This window comes from Trachemys scripta, chromosome 25 (genome assembly GCF_013100865.1).
Source record: "Trachemys scripta elegans isolate TJP31775 chromosome 25, CAS_Tse_1.0, whole genome shotgun sequence".
NCBI lineage: Eukaryota > Metazoa > Chordata > Testudines > Emydidae > Trachemys > Trachemys scripta.
The window spans coordinates 6,373,989-6,391,230 of record NC_048322.1 but is presented as its reverse complement, the minus strand read 5'-3'; the positions used below and the strand labels follow the sequence as shown (position 1 = coordinate 6,391,230).

Below are 17,242 nucleotides of genomic sequence, written 5' to 3'. Positions count from 1 at the left end.
CGGCTCGCAGGACCAGGTGGCACAGTCTTCCCCCTCTGGCAGCTCTCGCAGTGGGCATGGGGGTCAGCCCAGTGTGCTGAGACTGCATGGGTCAGGCCTGGACTAAGCATTGGCAGGGGCCTGAGCTGGCAGGGACGGATTGGCCCCATTTCCTACCCCCGTGTCCAGCAGTGGAAGAATGGAGTCAGCTCCGTGTCACAGAGGCACTCCCTCCGTATCGTCAGGTCGAGAGGGCAGGAGGTTACAGACGGATCCATTGTCACAGAGCAAGGGATAGTGGATGAGTGGACAGGGGGACAGGGAGTCGACTCCTGGGTGGGGGCGATACGTTCCAGGGGGCGAGACTGTGTGAGTGGTAGGCATGCTGGGAAAAGTGGAGACACGGCCTGTTGGGGCGGGGTGGGGGTGTTGTCCCAGCAAGGTGGGGATGAATTTGTGTCCTCTGTTTGCTGTTTCCCTTCCCGCCGCCCTGACATGCTAGGTTCCGTTCTGGCGTCAAAGACCTGGAGGTGATGACCCAAAACCTGATCACCTCGGCCTTCGAGACGGTGCGGGACGTGGAGCATGGCGTGGAGATCCAGGACATCTTCCACCACCTCTCTGCACGAGAGGTACGGGGCCAGTGCCAGGACCCTGGCAGAGCGCTGTGTCCCGAAGACAAGTAACCTTTCCAGACACAGATGCCAAACTCCTAGCTAGCTATTGACCGGCTAGCTGGGAAGTTTGGAAGCTCCTGGAACAGGGGAGATTGGGGTGTCCGTGGGGAACAGCCTCTGGACCAGGTGGTTCTGAGTGGGGGCAGTTCTCAGACATGGCCGTCAGGGGGTGCAGGCTTGTTGTGAGCTGTGGGAAGGCTGCTCCCAGACTGGTTTGCTGGGGAGTACGGGTTATGTCAACGAGTGCATCTTCCAGGGAAGTTGGGGGGACCAGCCCCTAGATGGGGAGTGGGTTGCTGGTGCAGCTGCTGCATTGCGTGGGCTAGTGGCGTTGGCCCAGCGCCTTACACCCCTATGGGGCTCCGCTGGCCTCTTCCCTCCCCCAGGCCATCAAGCGCACCTTTGACAAGAAAGCCGTGGACGTCTACATGCTGTTCAACCGAGAGCTCTCCCTGGTCAACAAGGAGCTGAGCAAGAAGCTACCGTTCCTGCCGCCGCACATGTGCCATTATTCAGGCCTGGCGCACTGGCTGCGGGCTCTGCGCCGGCGCATCGACAGACCCCTAAAGGTGAGGATCCCACGTCCATGGCAAGACCCCTGTTCCAGCGTCCATGTCTCCCTGTCTCATGCCCCCACATCAGGGGCCCTTTCTACCTCTGGCGAATGGGACAGAGCTCTCCTTGGGGGCCTGTTTGCAGCTGATTATGGGGCAGTGCCGAGAGAGAGTGAGTGTTCTTGGAGAGACACTCCAAAGTCTGCCCGTCAGAGAGAGAGGGCAGGACTGAAAACCCAGTTAGACACCAACACCTACTGCTTCCAGGTGTAACATGCCACCCCGTTTCAGGCCAGCACTATCCGTTGTTGCTTGAGGGAGTGTATGTATGGCTGAAGCCATCCTGTCGGTCAGCCCTCCCTGTATCTTGAAGACTTGGAATTTCTGCCCGAGCAATTGTCATGGCAGATGTTGTTTTTATTCATCTAACTGCCTCATCTGTTTTTGACTATTTGCCTCAATAACAGTCTCTGTCAGTGAGTTCCTTTGACAGGTTTAATTATACGTTGTGTAACAACAGAACAGCGTTTCCAGCATCAATCACAAACCCTCCAGGACGTGCAGGCTTGAAACTGCCAAATCTAGGCCTGAAAAATCACCTCTGCCTTTCCTACCTGCCCAGCGCAGGGCTCGGCGTTCTGGGGCTCACCTCTCCTCTGTCTGGCAAACACCCTGTGGCTCCTGTTTCTCTGCGCTGCATGAGGTGTTAGTCATACAGTCGTGGGTTGCATCAGTCCCGGAACATAGCTCTTGTTGGAACGCAGAAATACCTCCTGCTCCTATTTCTCATCGGGAAGGATCTCAAAGCGCTTTACAAGCTATAATGATCGCTTAACACGCCATGGAAAGGCAGCCTCCCTTGGGGTGGAGCCTTGCAGGAGTTTGCCAGTCACATGCCAGTGTCACTAACCCAGCACTGAAATGCAGCTGCCTCTGGTGTGGGACACAGCTGCTGTTTAACAGTGTTGCTGCTCAGCAGTTTAAAACAGGATGCAAAGGAGAAGCCCGTAGCCGGCTGAAGGAGTCACCCAAGTTGGCCAGGACACCACTTTTCTACCCAGTACCCTCTGCATATTCCCACTTTTGTGCTGGGTTCTGCACAGCGTTGGAACTCGCCAGCGAGTGGAGCCCGGCTGGGGCCTCAAGAACTCTTTCTTGGGACATCCCAGTTGGGGCTGTAGTTATATAGGGGTCATGCAGCCTCCGCCTTCCTCAGTTTCTTCTGTTCTTCTTCGAGTGCTTGCTCATATCGATTCCAATTAGGTGTACACGCGCTGCGTGCACGATTGTCGGAAGATTTTTTACCCTAGCAACACTTGGTGGGTCGGCTGAGGCACCCCCTGGAGTGGATATGAGCAACACATCTCGAAGAACAAGAGTTACAAAGGTGAGTAACCATCTTTTACCCCTTGAGAGTCCAGGGATGGAGAGGGGAACAAACAGGGTGAGAGGGGTGGGCTGAAAGAGGGCACCTCTAGCAGCACGGTGTTGCAGAACCCTACACCGGGAGGCTTGAAGCAGCCTTGTCACTTGCTCGTCAATGGCTCTTGGTTGCCCTAACGCCGTTTGTTTTATCGCATGACTAAGCGGCTCCATGTGTGCGCGCTGGTTGGCAAGAGCTGAACGTCTAGTGAGAATTTTATCTTCGGATTTCACTTGTTCCCCAAGCAATCAGCTAATGACCTAGCAGTGTTTGGGGAGTGCAGGGCTGGGACAGCAAGGGGCTGTAAGTGGGGACTGAGGGGCATCAGCAGAGGTAGGTGTGTGCATCTGTGTGTGTGTGTAGTCCAGAGTTGCAATAGCTATGGGGACTGTGTGTCAGGAATGAAGGACATCAGCAGAGCTGAGTGGATTTCAGGACTGGAATAGCGGAGGGAGGAGTCAGGATCGAGGTGCAGTCCCTACCCCCGTGAACCCTCTTCCTAGCTAACGTCCTCTGTCCCACCTGTGCAAAATCTGCCCCCCCCCAGTTCCTCCCCAGTGGAAGTAGAAACACTGGCTGGAGTTCTCTGTCTGCCTTGCAGTGTCTTTCCAATGCCCACTTCTTGCCCCACATTGGGACGGGGGAGGAGAGCTTTCAGGCCTACCAGCTGCTTGTCCAGGCCATGGACGAGATTGAGAGGAAGACCTTCCAGGAGTGGGCGCAGACCCTGGACAAAGACAGCCTGAAACGCCTGGACACCCCGCTCCTGATCCCCAGCGCCGAGAAGAGCGGCATGCTGGACATTAATTTTGACAAGTAAGTGGGACCGGGCGGGACAGGCTCAGGCTGGCGCTGGGTGAGACAGGCCTTTCCCGACCGCCTCTGCTTCCTTTCGCAGGGACTTGCTGAAATTATTTGTGGAAATCCATTACTGGGAGCGGCTGCTCTTCGAGATCCCCCACTATGTGGTGGAAGTTTACGACCGGAAGGAGGATCTGCGCAACCTCCGCGAGAACCTGCTCCTGGTTGCCCGGGACTATAACAGGTTTGCCATCCCTGCCCTGCCGCTGCTGGTCGGCTCCCTCTCGGCTTTCCTAGGCAGGGCCTGAGCTCTGTATGGCATTGGCCGTGCTGTTCAGCAGACGGCTGGGAGTGGGACACAGAACCTGTCGCCTACCTGTTGTTCTAGGCATCAGTGAGCAGAGAGAAGCCTGATTTCCAGAGTACGGCCTGTGGGCCACATCTGGTCCGCAGGATCCTCCTGCCCGGCCCCTGAGCTCCTGGCCCAGGAGGCTCGGCCCCTCCCCTGCCGGTGCAAGGCTGTGGGCGGCGGGGAGGCGAGCTCTTGCCGGGCAGCGCAGCTGCAGAGCCGCGGCCTGACGCGGTGCTCTGTGCTGCGCGGTGGTGGGGCTGGTTCCAGCCGGGAGGCACGGCTGCCTGTCCTGGTGCTCTGGGCAGCGCGGCTGTAGTGCTGCCAGCCACTGGAGCTCCAGGCAGCGCAGTAAGGGGGCAGGGAGCAGGGTTGTGGGTTGGATAGAGGCAGGGGAGTTGGGGTGGTGGACGGGGGCGGGGGTGTGGATAGGGGTCGGGGCAGTCAGAGGGTGGGGAACGGGGGTTGGATAGAGGCAGGGAAGTTTGGGGTGGTGGACAGACCGCGGGGGTGTGGATAGGGGTCGGGGCCGTCAGAGTGTGGGGAACAGGGGGGTTGGGTAGAGGCAGGGGAGTTCGGGGTGGTGGACAGGGGGCGGGGTGGACAGATGGTGGGAAACAGAGGGGTTGAATGGGGGCAGGAGTCCCGGGGGGGCAGTCAGGAAGGGAGCGGTTGGAAGGGGCGGGGGGGGCAGTCAGGGGCAGGGGTTCCAGGGGCAGTCAGGGAGAAGGGGTGGTTGGATGGGACACGGGTCCCGGGGGGCTGTCAGGGGGCGAGAAGCAGGGGGGTCAGATAGGGGTTGGGGGCCGGGCACAGAGCTCCCCTAAGTGGCCCTCCATACAATTTCGGAAACCCGATGTGACCCCCAGGCCTCTGCTCTAATCTCTCTATTTCAGCAGTGACTGAAAGTCATTCCCATTTGGTGGCCCCCGTGTAAATGGATTGTAGGGGGATGGGATCTGAATCCAGTTCTTAGCAGAACAGATGTCCCCATCACAAACCCCACCAGGAGAATTGACGCTGATTGGCCCTCGCGTTGGCAGCCAGAACTCCCTCTCCCTGGTGGAGCGGGTCCCTCCAGAGAAGAGCCGAGGCCCATCGGTTGGGGGAGTGTGTGTGTTTTGGGGGGAGGTTGCGTGGAGGACGCACCGTGAGTCAGGCTTCACCACTACCGGTCTGGTACCACCATCCGTCGGAGCTGTCTCATGACTCAACTGTCGGGGAGTGGGGGTGGGGGGAGGTTTTCAATTTGCTTGGCTCCGGTATTTTTAAAAGTGTGACGTGGGGGTGTTTTTCTGCAGAGAAAGTGTTGCTTGAAACAGGTTCGTTTTGGCAAGTGTATTTTTAACGTGACCACAGCGGGAGTGTTTGTGTCAGGCTGACTCGTGGCGCTCAGCTGGCTTGGAACAGATGTAACTGGGTGATCCACATCCTCCCAGGCTGGGACGGGGGTGGCGGAATTCCACCCCCCCCCCCAAAACCGTCCTGGTCAGACTGGGGTCTGGTCACAGCCTAGCCCGATCTGACTTTCCGATCCCCTCCCAGACCGTGCCGGCTGCATCTCTGAGCTTGTTAACTTCCCGGCCTGGCCCTAGTGACTGAGGAGAGCGATGGCCCCCGTTGGAACCTCCTTTCAGCCGATCTGTAATAATATTAATCCCTACCTCTCAAAGTGCTTTCCAAAGGAGGGCAGGCCCATTTTACAGATAGGGAAACAGGGGCCCGGGGGGAGGGGAAGTCACCCAGCCAGGCCGGGAAGTTAACAAGCTCAAAGATGCAGCCGGCACGGTCTGGGAGGTGATCGGAAAGACAGATCGGGCCTTGGGGACTCACCCATCTGGAGCCAGGCCCGTTCTGTGGGCTGGTGGGGGACGAATGCACGACATAGATCTGAATTGCTGATGGGGCTAGAAGCCTTCCTCGTCTGCCCTCCTTAGGATCATTGCGATGCTGTCCCCGGAGGAGAGGGCCTTGTTCAAGGAGCGGATCCGATACCTGGACAAGAAGATCCAGCCCGGCTTGAAGAAACTGCACTGGTCGCTGAAAGGGGCCAGCACGGCCTTCATCAGTGAGTGTCGACTGCACGCCAGCAAGGTGAGCTTTCCTCTGGCCTCCGCTGCCCCCACGGCCAGCCCCCAAAGCGCCATCCTTAAGGCATCCCATTGACCCGCACTCTGCTCAGTCTGCCTAGGCTTAGGTGGAGAGGGAGAAACTCAGAACACGGGTGTTCGCTGCTTAATACACATCTGTGGAGGTAGGGAGCAGAGAACCCAGCATGGCAGACGACACCCCCCCGGTGTAGCTGATCGGGTTTCACCTCCGTCAAACCCTGGAGCCCTAAGGTGCCTGATCGGAGTGCGCCCTGCCCTGAGCCCGCCTTGCTGCCCCTGACCCTCAGGTGCAGACCATTGTGAACGAATACAAGGCAGCCACCCTGACCATCGCTCGCAGTGCCCAGCAGATCAGCGAGGCGCTGCTGGTGCGGATCACCGGCAAGCGGGTCTACAATGACTTGGAGTTTGAGGAGGACCAGAAGGAGCACCGGGCCTGGGTGCAGCAGAAGCTGATGGGTATCCACGAGGAGGTCATCAACATCATGCGGCAAACCTATGAAGTCTTCAAACACGATAGCGCCGAGGTAAGGCCAGGCCCGGGCCAGGCAGTTCCCAGCAGGCAGTGCTCTGGGAGCGGGTCCCAGCATGCAGTGCTTCGTTTTGATTCTGTCCGGAGATCTCTGTGTAAGGACCTGTGTTCTGGACAATGTGGCAGAGACCTTCTTCATCTTCTCCAACGGCTGTCCCTGCCCGCCCACCTACCTACCCAACTCCATTCACTTGCCTCCTTCCAGCACCACCCCCTCCAGGGCAAGAAGCTTCCACAGCTTCCACCTTCCTGGGTCTGACCTCAGAGCATCCAGCCTCCCCTTCCACGCCGTGTGCTTCCCGCAGCAAGTCCGCACAGGCGGGGCTCTTGGGGAAGCCAGAGGGTCCTGCACCCCAACTCCACAGTCAGACGTGACTCTCAGCCAGCCAGTAAAACAAAACGTTTATTAGAAGACAGGAACACAGTTCAACATGGAGCTTGTAGGTACAGACAACAAGACCCCCTCAGTCAGGTCTATCTTGGGGGGCAGGGAGCTTAGACCCCAGCCCTGGGGCTCCCTCCATTTCCCCAGCCAGCTGCAAACTGAAACTCTCCAGCCCCTCCTCTGGCCTTTGTCTCTTTTCCAGGCCAGGAGGTCACCTGATCTCTTTGTTCTCCAACACCTTCAGTTGGCATCTTGCAGGGGAGGGGTCCAGGCCATCAGTGGCCAGGAGACAGGGTGTCGGCCATTCTCTGTGCAGACACCATTGCACTGGCCCTCTAGGGCTCTGCAACAATCATCCCCCCTTATCCCACCACCTTGATACTTAAGAACTGCATAGGGGAAACTGAGGCACTCGCACAGTATTCAGAGAAAACATTAAGAACATTCCCACTTCGTCACACCCTGTAGGACCCAACAGTTTAGTCTTACGAAGACTGAGGTACTTTAGTCTAACTCAGTATAAGGGTGCTGGGTGAAATGTAATGGTCTGTGATATACAGCAGACCCTTACGGCTTAAATTCTATGGCCCTCAGTTTCTTTCTGCAGCAAGTTGTGGGCATAGGGCCCCCCTGGGCATGGCATGAGGCGACATTAGATTAGGGAGGAGGAGGTTGAGTTGCCCCCAGCAAATCGTGCCAGCGTCTAGCTGCTCCATTTTACCCTGCCCCTGTGCCCTGGTATCTGGCACTACTTCCGACAACAGAGTAGGACATTCCCTGGTTGCTTCTATCTCAATGAGTGGCAGTGAAATAGTTACAGCTCTTCAAGGTGGACAGACCGAGGAGCTACTTGGGTCACACAGCGAAGGTCACCTTCGCAGCCAGAAGGGCCAGTGGTCAGAGCCAGGAGCACAGTTCTGCAGCCCTGACTGTCTTTTACCCTGGCTGTCCCTCACTCTGGTGGCTCCTCCTCGTCTTCGCTGCCTTTCTCAGCCGGCTTGTTTCTCCCCTCAGGTGCAGCAGTACTGGATGGCCTACACCGTCAAGATGAACAGAATGATGGAAGAGGCCTTCAGGCTCAACGTCAAATGGTCCCTACTGGAACTCTCCAAGGCCATCAATGGAGATGGTAAGACCACGCCTAATCCCCTGTTCAGGGTCAAGGTGATCCTACAGGACAACTACCCGGCACCATCTGCACAGGTGAGCCCTTCCACTGCAGCCCTCAGACACCCATCTGAGCCCCGCCCCAAGGTCCCTGCCAGGAATTAGCAGCATGTTGGGGTGGTGGTGGTGGGGAGTTCAGTCCTGAATTAGTGTCCCCGCAGAAGCACTGCTCGACCAAGGGCCGGTGAGAGAGGGAAGAGCCAATATTACGCGTGCCATCAGGGCCGGAAATGGAGGCTGGGATTCCCAGCTGCTCAGTCGTGCCAGGATAACATGTTCACTTCAAGCCTTGTCCTGGCACAAGATACTTGACCTTAAAATCCCGGCTGTCGGATTACCTTCTTGCTTTTCTTTCTCCCTCTAATCCCGCCCCCCAGGACCCTGGGTACATCCACAGACGACAGCTGCCCGTGCTGTCACAGCTTCACTGCTGTTACCAGAGCTAGCTAGAACGATCAAAGCTAGCTCGGGTATGTCTACACGTGCTGCAGTCACACCTCTCCACTGCAGTGTAGACAGACCCTAAGGGCTTCTGCTGCATGGGGGTATCCAGGGGACAAGGGAGCATGGCCCCATCATCCCTGAGGCCTGGCCTAGCGCTTCCTGGCTGACAGTACGGGCCCATGGTGCCTTTGACCACTACTGTAGGATTGTTGAGTCTTGTGTTGGAGGTACAAGCCAGTGCAGATCAGCCCCATGAGCGAGAGACCCATAATGGTGGCTTTGGGCCACCTTTGCCCTGGTCTTCCCCCAAGCATAGCTGTTGGACTGGGGGGTTTGGCCTGTAACCTGTAGCACTCCTCAAGCAGTGCGTGGGAGCGAGGTGAGGAAGCAAGATGGAAATCAGAATGACGGGATTTTCAGATCTGGGATCTTGCAGCCTGCCACTGCAAGGGCTTTTGCAGACGTGGGAATGGAATAGATTTTCCAGCACTCACCCCGTGGATCGCTTTGGGTTCGCTGAGCAGTCGTTGCCCCTCTTCTGGGTTGGGTTCCTCTCTCCACCGGACCTGCTGTTTTGAGTTTCCAGGTGGAGTTTTCCCCAACTCTGGCCCAGCTCGCGAATATGGTCAATGACATCAGCAGCCACCTCATCGCCAGCATCTCCGTCTTCCGCCACCTGCCAGAGATCCTGACCAAACGCAAATTCCACCGCGATCCCATCTCGGTCCTCGTGGGTAAGGAGACCTCCCCCTGCTCTCATGTGCTACCTGTGGGGGAGTCTGCAGCTGCCTTGCTGAGTTGTGCATCCACACTGTCTTGTTCCCGTGATAGGCACTTCCTGGGTAGACCTGGGCTCCGAGACTCGCCGCTGGGGATTTGAAAAGCCAGTGTAGCGATGCCCTCTGTGTTCAGACCACAATGAATCGGCTCCCACCCTATCCCCGGAGGAGACGATTCCCCAGCCTGACATTTTCCTTTAGCTCAGTTTCCTCGCCGCTAACACTTTATTTTTATTTATTTTCTCTCCGTGGCACTTGGTAGCTGGCTTAGCCTGAATATAGCCTACATCTGTCATGGAATGAGTTCCTGCCTGCGCACACCCAATCCCCTAGAAGTCATTTCTGTGCCTCAGTTTCCTCCCCTTCTAACACAGGGCCAGTATTTCCCAGTGGGCTGGTGAGGCTTGGCAGAACCAGCATGGAAGAGAAGCAAGGGGTTCTGATGGACTAGGACTGGCTGTTTGGGCATCGAAACAGCTGGTCACTGTCCTGTTTGTCCTCCCTCCTCACTCAGAGCGTGATGAGGATATCAAGAAAATCCAGGCACTGATCAGTGGGGGCATGCAAGCAAATGCCACGCACCTCCAGGCGTACCTGAAGACCTGGGATGTCTACCGGGAGATCTGGGAGGTCAACAAGGACTCCTTCATTAACCGCTACCGGCACCTCAACCCACTTGTGTCTTCCTTCGATGCAGACACTGCTCGGTAAGGGACGACCTGTGTCCATGGATGCTCGAATCCTGCATGCCCCTCGTGGACCAGATGGGTCTCTTGTACCTGTACTGATGAGGGCCAAGAGCCTTCAGATTCAGGGAAGTCCACCCCCTTGCCCTTTTGAAATGGACATAGTTCACAAGCGAAGCCAGGCCTGCCCTGTTCAATATTGAATGTGAGATGCAAAGGAAAATCAGAGTCCTGGTGAGCAGCGTGGGTGGGTCGGTAGGGGGCACTCTGCCCACAGACGGCGCCGATCCCCGGGAGGTTCCGGGGAGCAGCGGGGGTGGGTCGGTAGGGGGCACTCTCCCCACAGATGGTGCCGATCCCCAGGAGGTGCCGGGGAGCAGCGGGGGTGGGTCGGTAGGGGGCACTCTCCCCACAGACGGCGCCGATCCCCAGGAGGTGCCGGGGAGCAGCGGGGGTGGGTCGGTAGGGGGCATTCTCCCCACAGATGGCGCCGATCCCCAGGAGGTGCCGGGGAGCAGCGGGGGTGGGTCGGTAGGGGGCACTCTCCCCACAGACGGTGCCGATCCCCAGGAGGTGCCGGGGAGCAGCGGGGGTGGGTCGGTTCCATTCTGCCGCTCGAAATCGCCCCTGCTGTTTCAACCGCCGCGGTATTGCCTGTGCTTCCTGTTGGAACGTGCTGCGGCCCACCGTGGTGTGTGCCGGTGGGGGGGGGGGGCGTGCCCCGCCCCGGAGGTGGCAAGCTTTCCGCGCTGTGTGAATGGACGGGGTTGGGAGAGGAAGCAGCAGGAGCAGCTGAATTCTTAAGAAAGCAAAAGTCTGTTTACATGCAAATGTCGCAAGCAATTTTTGTTGTTGTTGTTAAGAGTCAGAGAAACACAGACAAGCAGATCCTTTGTATAGCTTCCCTGCAGGCATCGCGGTGAGGGCTCTGTTAGCGACAAGTGGCTGGCTTAGAAGCCTTTCTTCTCCGGCGCTCAGCGCACCGGATTGGGACTCACAAGACCTGGGTTCTTTTCCCAGCTCCGTTACTAGCCTTCGGGGTGCCCTGGGGCAAGTCCGGGCACCTCTCTGCCTCGGTTTCCCCCTCTGGAAAATGGGGATAAAGATGCTGCCCTCCTGGGATGGAGGAAAAGCACTAATGGGGTGAGGCGTTCCAGCAGTGAGATCAGGCACTTCCGCAGTTGAGGCCTGGTTGTGTCTTGGCAGTTCTGGTTTGCTTTCCTCAGTCTCTGAAGGAAGATAACAAACGACTAGCAACGGACTCGTGCTGTAAGCAGGTCAGGAGAGAGCCGTGCTGTGAGCCGGGCCCTGGCATCGGTTGTTATTACAGTGTAACCACTCCCTAAACCAATTGCATTTTTGCCTGTGGGATACTTTAGTTTCCATGGCCGCTTATGGGCTTTCTACTCTCCACTTCCTCAAATGCGTTTCAACAGTGCGGAGAAAAACTCCCCATTAAAGCCCCCAAAGCCGTTTAGAGCAGCCCCGGGAAGAGCGATTCCACAGCGTGATCTGAGCCTCCCGCCTTGGCATGGCCCAGTTGTGAGCCAGAAGGTGGAACAAAGCCCCAGAACGAGGCCCACTTGAAAACCAGCTGCTCGGAGGAGTGATGCAGGATTAATTTCTTCAGCACAAGCAGCATTTTCCCATCCTGGGTGCTGTGCTGACTCAGCGTTTGACACACACAATTTTCAGGCTCAGTGCAGGACGGAGGTAAATTTGGATCCGTAACTAGAGAGAGGTGGGAGGGACGCTGCCTCCCCATCCATCTCTGCCTGTTCTCCAGAGCTGGGTGCCCCTCTCTGCCTCTGTCTCTTCTGGGGCCCTTTTTGGTTTCCTTGTTTAATAAAGTTCGGCCTCGTGTTTCCAGTGACCTGGAGACAGGGAATTAATTAATGGACTAGTCCAGAAGATTTAATAAGATCCCTTGGGGCTGGAACTGTCCTCCACCTGCTGACCTCGCTTGGATGAGTCAGGAGCAAAGACATCAAAACACGTTTCAATTAACAAATCGTTTGGAGGGAGCGAATTTCTCCTTCCTCACAGCGGCTGCTCCTGTTGCATCGCCATGAAGCATTCCCTGCTCCTTTATTAAATGCTCCTTTTGCCTGAGGCAACTTCAGAATCCCACACAGGGCAGCTCCTGATTGCATTTAGGCTTTCTCCATCCAAATGTTCTCTGCTGGATGAGATTATAATCCACTAATCCAGTGATCCCCAACCTTTTTCGTCTGGCAGGTGCCAGACGACGAGCCACGGAGGACTGTGGCGGCGGACGAGCATCCGCCGAAATGCCAACGTCAATAGGCATCGCCGCCGAAATGCCGCCTAGAAGCAGCGTCATCCAGAGGCGTCGCCACCAAAATGCTGCTGAAAATCGGCGGCATTTAGGCGGCGATGCCACTTCTCGGCGGCATTTCAGCAGATGCTTGTCCGCCGGCCAGTACGCGGGCGCACTTAGATGCCCAGCGGGCACCGCATTGGGGACCCCTGCACTAATCTCTGATCGAGTCTGAAATCTAATCTCGTTGGTAAAATGTAATAAATCTATTTCCTCTAGATTCAGTGGTGTTTCCTTTGGAATCTAGCCCTGGTTCAGGGCTGGCTCTGGCTTTTTTGCTGCCCTAGGCAGAAAAGCCACCCGCCACCCCCCCCACCCCCCCCAGCGCGGCAGGGGAGGGCACCGAGCCCGGCCACGGCTCCGCTCTCCCTGGTGGCCAGAGCACTGGGAGCAGGGCGGAGAGCCCGGATGGGGCTTTCATCTCTCCCCTCTCCCCGGCGGCCAGAGCACCGGGGGAGGGCGGAGAGCCGGGCCGGGGCTCTCCGCTCTGCCGGTGGCCAGAGCGCCGGCGGGAGGGCGGCGAGCCCAGTCGTGGCCCCGCTCTCAGGCCAGAGCGCCGCGCCGTGCTGCCCCCCTCCAGGCGCCGCCCCAAGCACATGGTTGGTGGGCTGGTGCCTGGAGCCGGCCCTGCCCTGGTTAATAGGTTAAGCGAGAACCTAACTGAACTCAGGTTTCAGAGTAGCAGCCGTGTTAGTCTGTATCCGCAAAAAGAACAGGAGTACTTGCGGCACCTTAGAGACTAACAAATTTATTAGAGCATAAGCTTTCGTGGACTACAGCCCACCTCTTCGGATGCATATAGAGTGGAATAAATATTGAGGAGATATATATACAAACATACAGAGAGCATAAACAGGTGGGAGTTGTCTTACCAACTCTGAGAGGCCAATTAAGTAAGAGAAAAAAAAAAAACTTTTGAAGTGATAATTAAGATAGCCCAGTACAGACAGTTTGATAAGAAGTGTGAGAATACTTACAAGGGGAGATAGATTCAATGTTTGTAATGGCTCAGCCATTCCCAGTCCTTATTCAATCCTGAGTTGATTGTGTCTAATTTGCATATCAATTCCAGCTCAGCAGTCTCTCGTTGGAGTCTGTTTTTGAAGTTTGTCTGTTGTAAGATAGCCACCCGCAGGTCTGACATTGAATGACCAGACAGGTTAAAGTGTTCTCCCACTGGTTTTTGAGTATTATGATACCTGATGTCAGATTTGTGTCCATTAATTCTTTTGCGGAGAGACTGTCCGGTTTGGCCAATGTACATGGCAGAGGGGCATTGCTGGCACATGATGGCATATATCACATTGGTAGATGTGCAGGTGATCGAGCCCCTGATGGTATGGCTGATGTGATTAGGTCCTATGATGATGTCACTTGAATAGATATGTGGACAGAGTTGGCATCGGGCTTTGTTAGAAGGATAGGTTCCTGGGTCAGTGGTTTTGTTCAGTGATGTGTGGTTGCTGGTGAGTATTTGCTTTAGGTTGGGGGATTGTCTGTAAGCGAGGACAGGTCTGTCTCCCAAGATCTGTGAGAGTAAAGGATCATCTTTCAGGATAGGTTGTAGATCTCTGATGATGCGCTGGAGAGGTTTTAGTTGGGGGCTGAAGGTGACAGCTAGTGGTGTTCTGTTATTTTCTTTGTTGGGCCTGTCTTGTAGGAGGTGACTTCTGGGTACTCGTCTGGCTTTGTCAATCTGTTTTTTCACTTCAGCAGGTGGGTATTGTAGTTTTAAGAATGCTTGATAGAGATCTTGTAGGTGCTTGTCTCTATCCGAGGGATTGGAGCAAATGCGGTTATATCTTAGAGCTTGGCTGTAGACAATGGATCGTGTGGTGTGTCCTGGATGGAAACTGGAGGCATGTAGGTAAGTGTAGCGGTCAGTAGGTTTCTGGTATAGGGTGGTATTTATGTGACCATCGCTTATTAGCACAGTAGTGTCCAGGAAATGGACCGCTTGTGTGGATTGATCTAGGCTGAGGTTGATGGTGGGATGGAAATTATTGAAATCATGGTGAAATTCCTCAAGGGCTTCTTTTCCATGGGTCCAGATGATGAAGATGTCATCAATGTAGCGCAAGTAGAGTAGGGGCATTAGGGGACGAGAGCTAAGGAAGCGTTGTTCTAAGTCAGCCATAAAAATGTTGGCATATTGTGGGGCCATGCGGGTACCCATAGCAGTGCTGCTGACTTGAAGGTATATATTGTCCCCAAATGTGAAATAGTTGTGGGTGAGGACAAAGTCACGAAGTTCAGCCACTAGGTTAGCTGTGACATTATCGGGGATACTGTTCCTGATAGCTTGTAGTCCATCTTTGTGTGGAATATTGGTGTAAAGGGCTTCTATGTCCATAGTGGCCAGGATGGTGTTTTCTGGAAGATCACCAATGGATTGTAGGTTTCAGAGTAGCAGCCGTGTTAGTCTGTATCCACAAAAAGAACAGGAGTACTTGTGGCACCTTAGAGACTAACAAATTTATTAGAGCATAAGCTTTCGTGGAAGAAAGAACTTTCACTCTATATGCATCCGAAGAAGTGGGCTGTAGTCCACAAAAGCTTATGCTCTAATAAATTTGTTAGTCTCTAAGGTGCCACAAGTACTCCTGTTCTTTCAATAGATTGTAGTTTCCTCAGGAAGTCAGTGGTGTCTCGAAGATAGCTGGGAGTGCTGGTAGCGTAGGGTCTGAGGAGAGAGTCCACATAACCAGACAAGCCTGATGTTAGGGTGCCAATGCCTGAGATGATGGGGCGTCCAGGATTTCCAGGTTTATGGATCTTGGGTAGCAAATAGAATACCCCTGGCCGGGGTTCTAGGCATGTGTCTGTACAGATCTGTTCCTGTGCTTTGTCAGGGAGTTTTTTAGCAGATGGTGTAGTTTCTTTAGGTAATCCTCAGTGGGATCAGAGGATAATGGCCTGTAGAATGTGGTGTTAGAGAGCTGTCTAGCAGCCTCTTGGTCATATTCCAATTTATTCATGATGACGACAGCACCTCCTTTGTCAGACTTTTTGATTATGATGTCAGGGTTGTTTCTGAGGCTGTAGATGGCGTTGTGTTCAGCATGGCTGAGGTTATGGAGCAAGTGATGTTACTTTTCCATAATTTCAGCCTTTGCACGTTGACGGAAGCACTCTATGTAGAAGTCCAGTCTGTTGTTTCGACCGTCCGGAGGAGTCCACGCAGAATCCTTTTTTTTGTAGTGCTGATAGGGGGGATTCTGTGGCTTAGTATGCTGTTCAGAGGTATGTTGGAAATATTCTTTGAGTCGGAGACGTCGAAAGTAGGATTCTAGGTCACCGCAGAACTGTATCATATTCATGGGTCTGGAGGGACAAAAGGAGAGGCCCCGAGATAGGACAGACTCTTCAGTAAATTACATAACTAACTTATGAGTTAGGGATAACACCAGTGGGAGAAATTTAAGGAATGACATTAGTGATCAGTTCTGATCAGGGCATCAGCTGATCCCTGCAGGATTCCGGAGGGATTGGGATAGCATTGCACAATTGGTCAGATGCATTCTGGGTCGTCACCTTCCCCGGGAATCATGAGGTTGCTAGGACACCAGACTGGCATGAGGGCTAAAGCACAAAGGGCTTGGAAGCAGGAAGTGCTGCCATCTAGGAGTATTGATCAACATTTTTCAGAGTCATTTTGAGGAGATTTGTGATGACGGCCAGGCCAAATTGGAGTGAATGGTCTTGTGACCTGGCTCCACTCGGGTTTGGCCTGGCCATAAAGTGGCCAGGCCACGGTCAGGTGCCCATAGCTCCGCAGCCTAGGCTGGTGCCAGGGCCAGCTCTAGGTTTTTTGCTGCCCCAAGCAAAAAATTTTTTGGCTGTCCCCCACCCCAGCCCTGGGCTCTCCCTCTCCCAACTGCACCCTCCTGCTGCCCCAGCCCTGGGTCACTGGTAACTCGCTCCCAGGGCGGGTCATTCAGCAGGAATTTTGGATGTGCACAGAACACAGACAGGATTGGTTCCCATATGGTTACTGAACTGCAGTAAAGTGGAACAATTTTCAGCTTGTGTGATTGGAGGATATCTGGATGCATATTATAAGACTGTCCTACAGAAATGAGGAAAAGTTGAGGTGCCTTTATTATTCTTTTGTTCCACTCTTTCTTTCCCTGGGGAATGTACTATCACTGGCTTCCTTTTAAACAAATAAAACTAAAACTTAAAAAAAAAAAAGCAATGGCTGTTGAAAATAGCAATTCCAGTCCTAATAACCACTGGGAAGCATTTCTTGCTCAGTTTATTCTACTTTTTCTATAGCAAGTTACAGTGGATCAGTATATTTGATTTGGGGGAAATGAAGTAATAGCTGCCCAAATTGAGCTTGAGCACTCCTGAATTTTGAGGTGTTCAAATCTGGAAGGCAGGTGCTGGATTCCCTTTCTGAATATTAGTTATATCTGGAGAGGAAAAGTCAATTTCTGCTTCCATGGCTCAGAAGTGGAAATCCTCCTAAGTGCCTGGTACTGTATCTAAAGCTGCCCAGGTCCAGAGCCTCCCCTCCCTTACTTTTCATTTTAAATTCTAGTGGGATCCATGTACCTCCCTTGCTAGGCTTCAGATAGAGAGGTGCACCGTCCATTTAGTCCCCCCAATTCCTTCTTTGGGGGAGAGCCCAGGGCTGGGGCGGCAGGAGGTGTGGGTGGGAAGAGCCCAGGACTGGGGGAGCAGGGGAGTGCAGGTGGGGGCCAGAGCTGGGGTGGCCGGGGTGCAGGGGGCGGGGGAAGAGCCCAGGGCTGGGGCGGCAGGAGGTGTGGGTGGGGGGAGAGCCCAGGGCTGGGGCAGCAGGGGAGTGCAGGTGGGGGCCAGAGCTGGAGCGGCAGGGGATGTGGGCGGAGGGAGCCCAGGGCTGGGGCAGCAGGGGAGTGCAGGTGGGGGCCAGAGCTGGAGCGGCAGGGGATGTGGGCGGAGGGAGCCCAGGGCTGGGGCAGCAGGGGAGTGCAGGTGGGGGCCAGAGCTGGAGCGGCAGGGGATGTGGGCGGAGGGAGCCCAGGGC

The 17,242-nt window shown here is 55.1% G+C and overlaps 1 protein-coding gene across 1 annotated transcript in view; it reads left to right on the top strand.

Annotated features, from left to right (window-relative positions):
• Positions 1–10,142, top strand: part of LOC117869977 (dynein heavy chain 2, axonemal-like) — a 37,380-nt gene extending 27,238 nt beyond the window's left edge. The window contains exons 12-20 of the mRNA XM_034757087.1: positions 482–611; positions 1,043–1,225; positions 3,235–3,449; positions 3,532–3,678; positions 5,721–5,877; positions 6,182–6,421; positions 7,826–8,014; positions 9,009–9,156; positions 9,716–10,142. Coding sequence (XP_034612978.1) covers positions 482–611; positions 1,043–1,225; positions 3,235–3,449; positions 3,532–3,678; positions 5,721–5,877; positions 6,182–6,421; positions 7,826–8,014; positions 9,009–9,156; positions 9,716–9,912 — 1,606 coding nt within the window. The 3' untranslated portion in view covers positions 9,913–10,142. The remainder of the gene's footprint in view (positions 1–481; positions 612–1,042; positions 1,226–3,234; positions 3,450–3,531; positions 3,679–5,720; positions 5,878–6,181; positions 6,422–7,825; positions 8,015–9,008; positions 9,157–9,715) is intronic.
• The last annotated feature ends 7,100 nt before the right edge of the window (positions 10,143–17,242 follow it).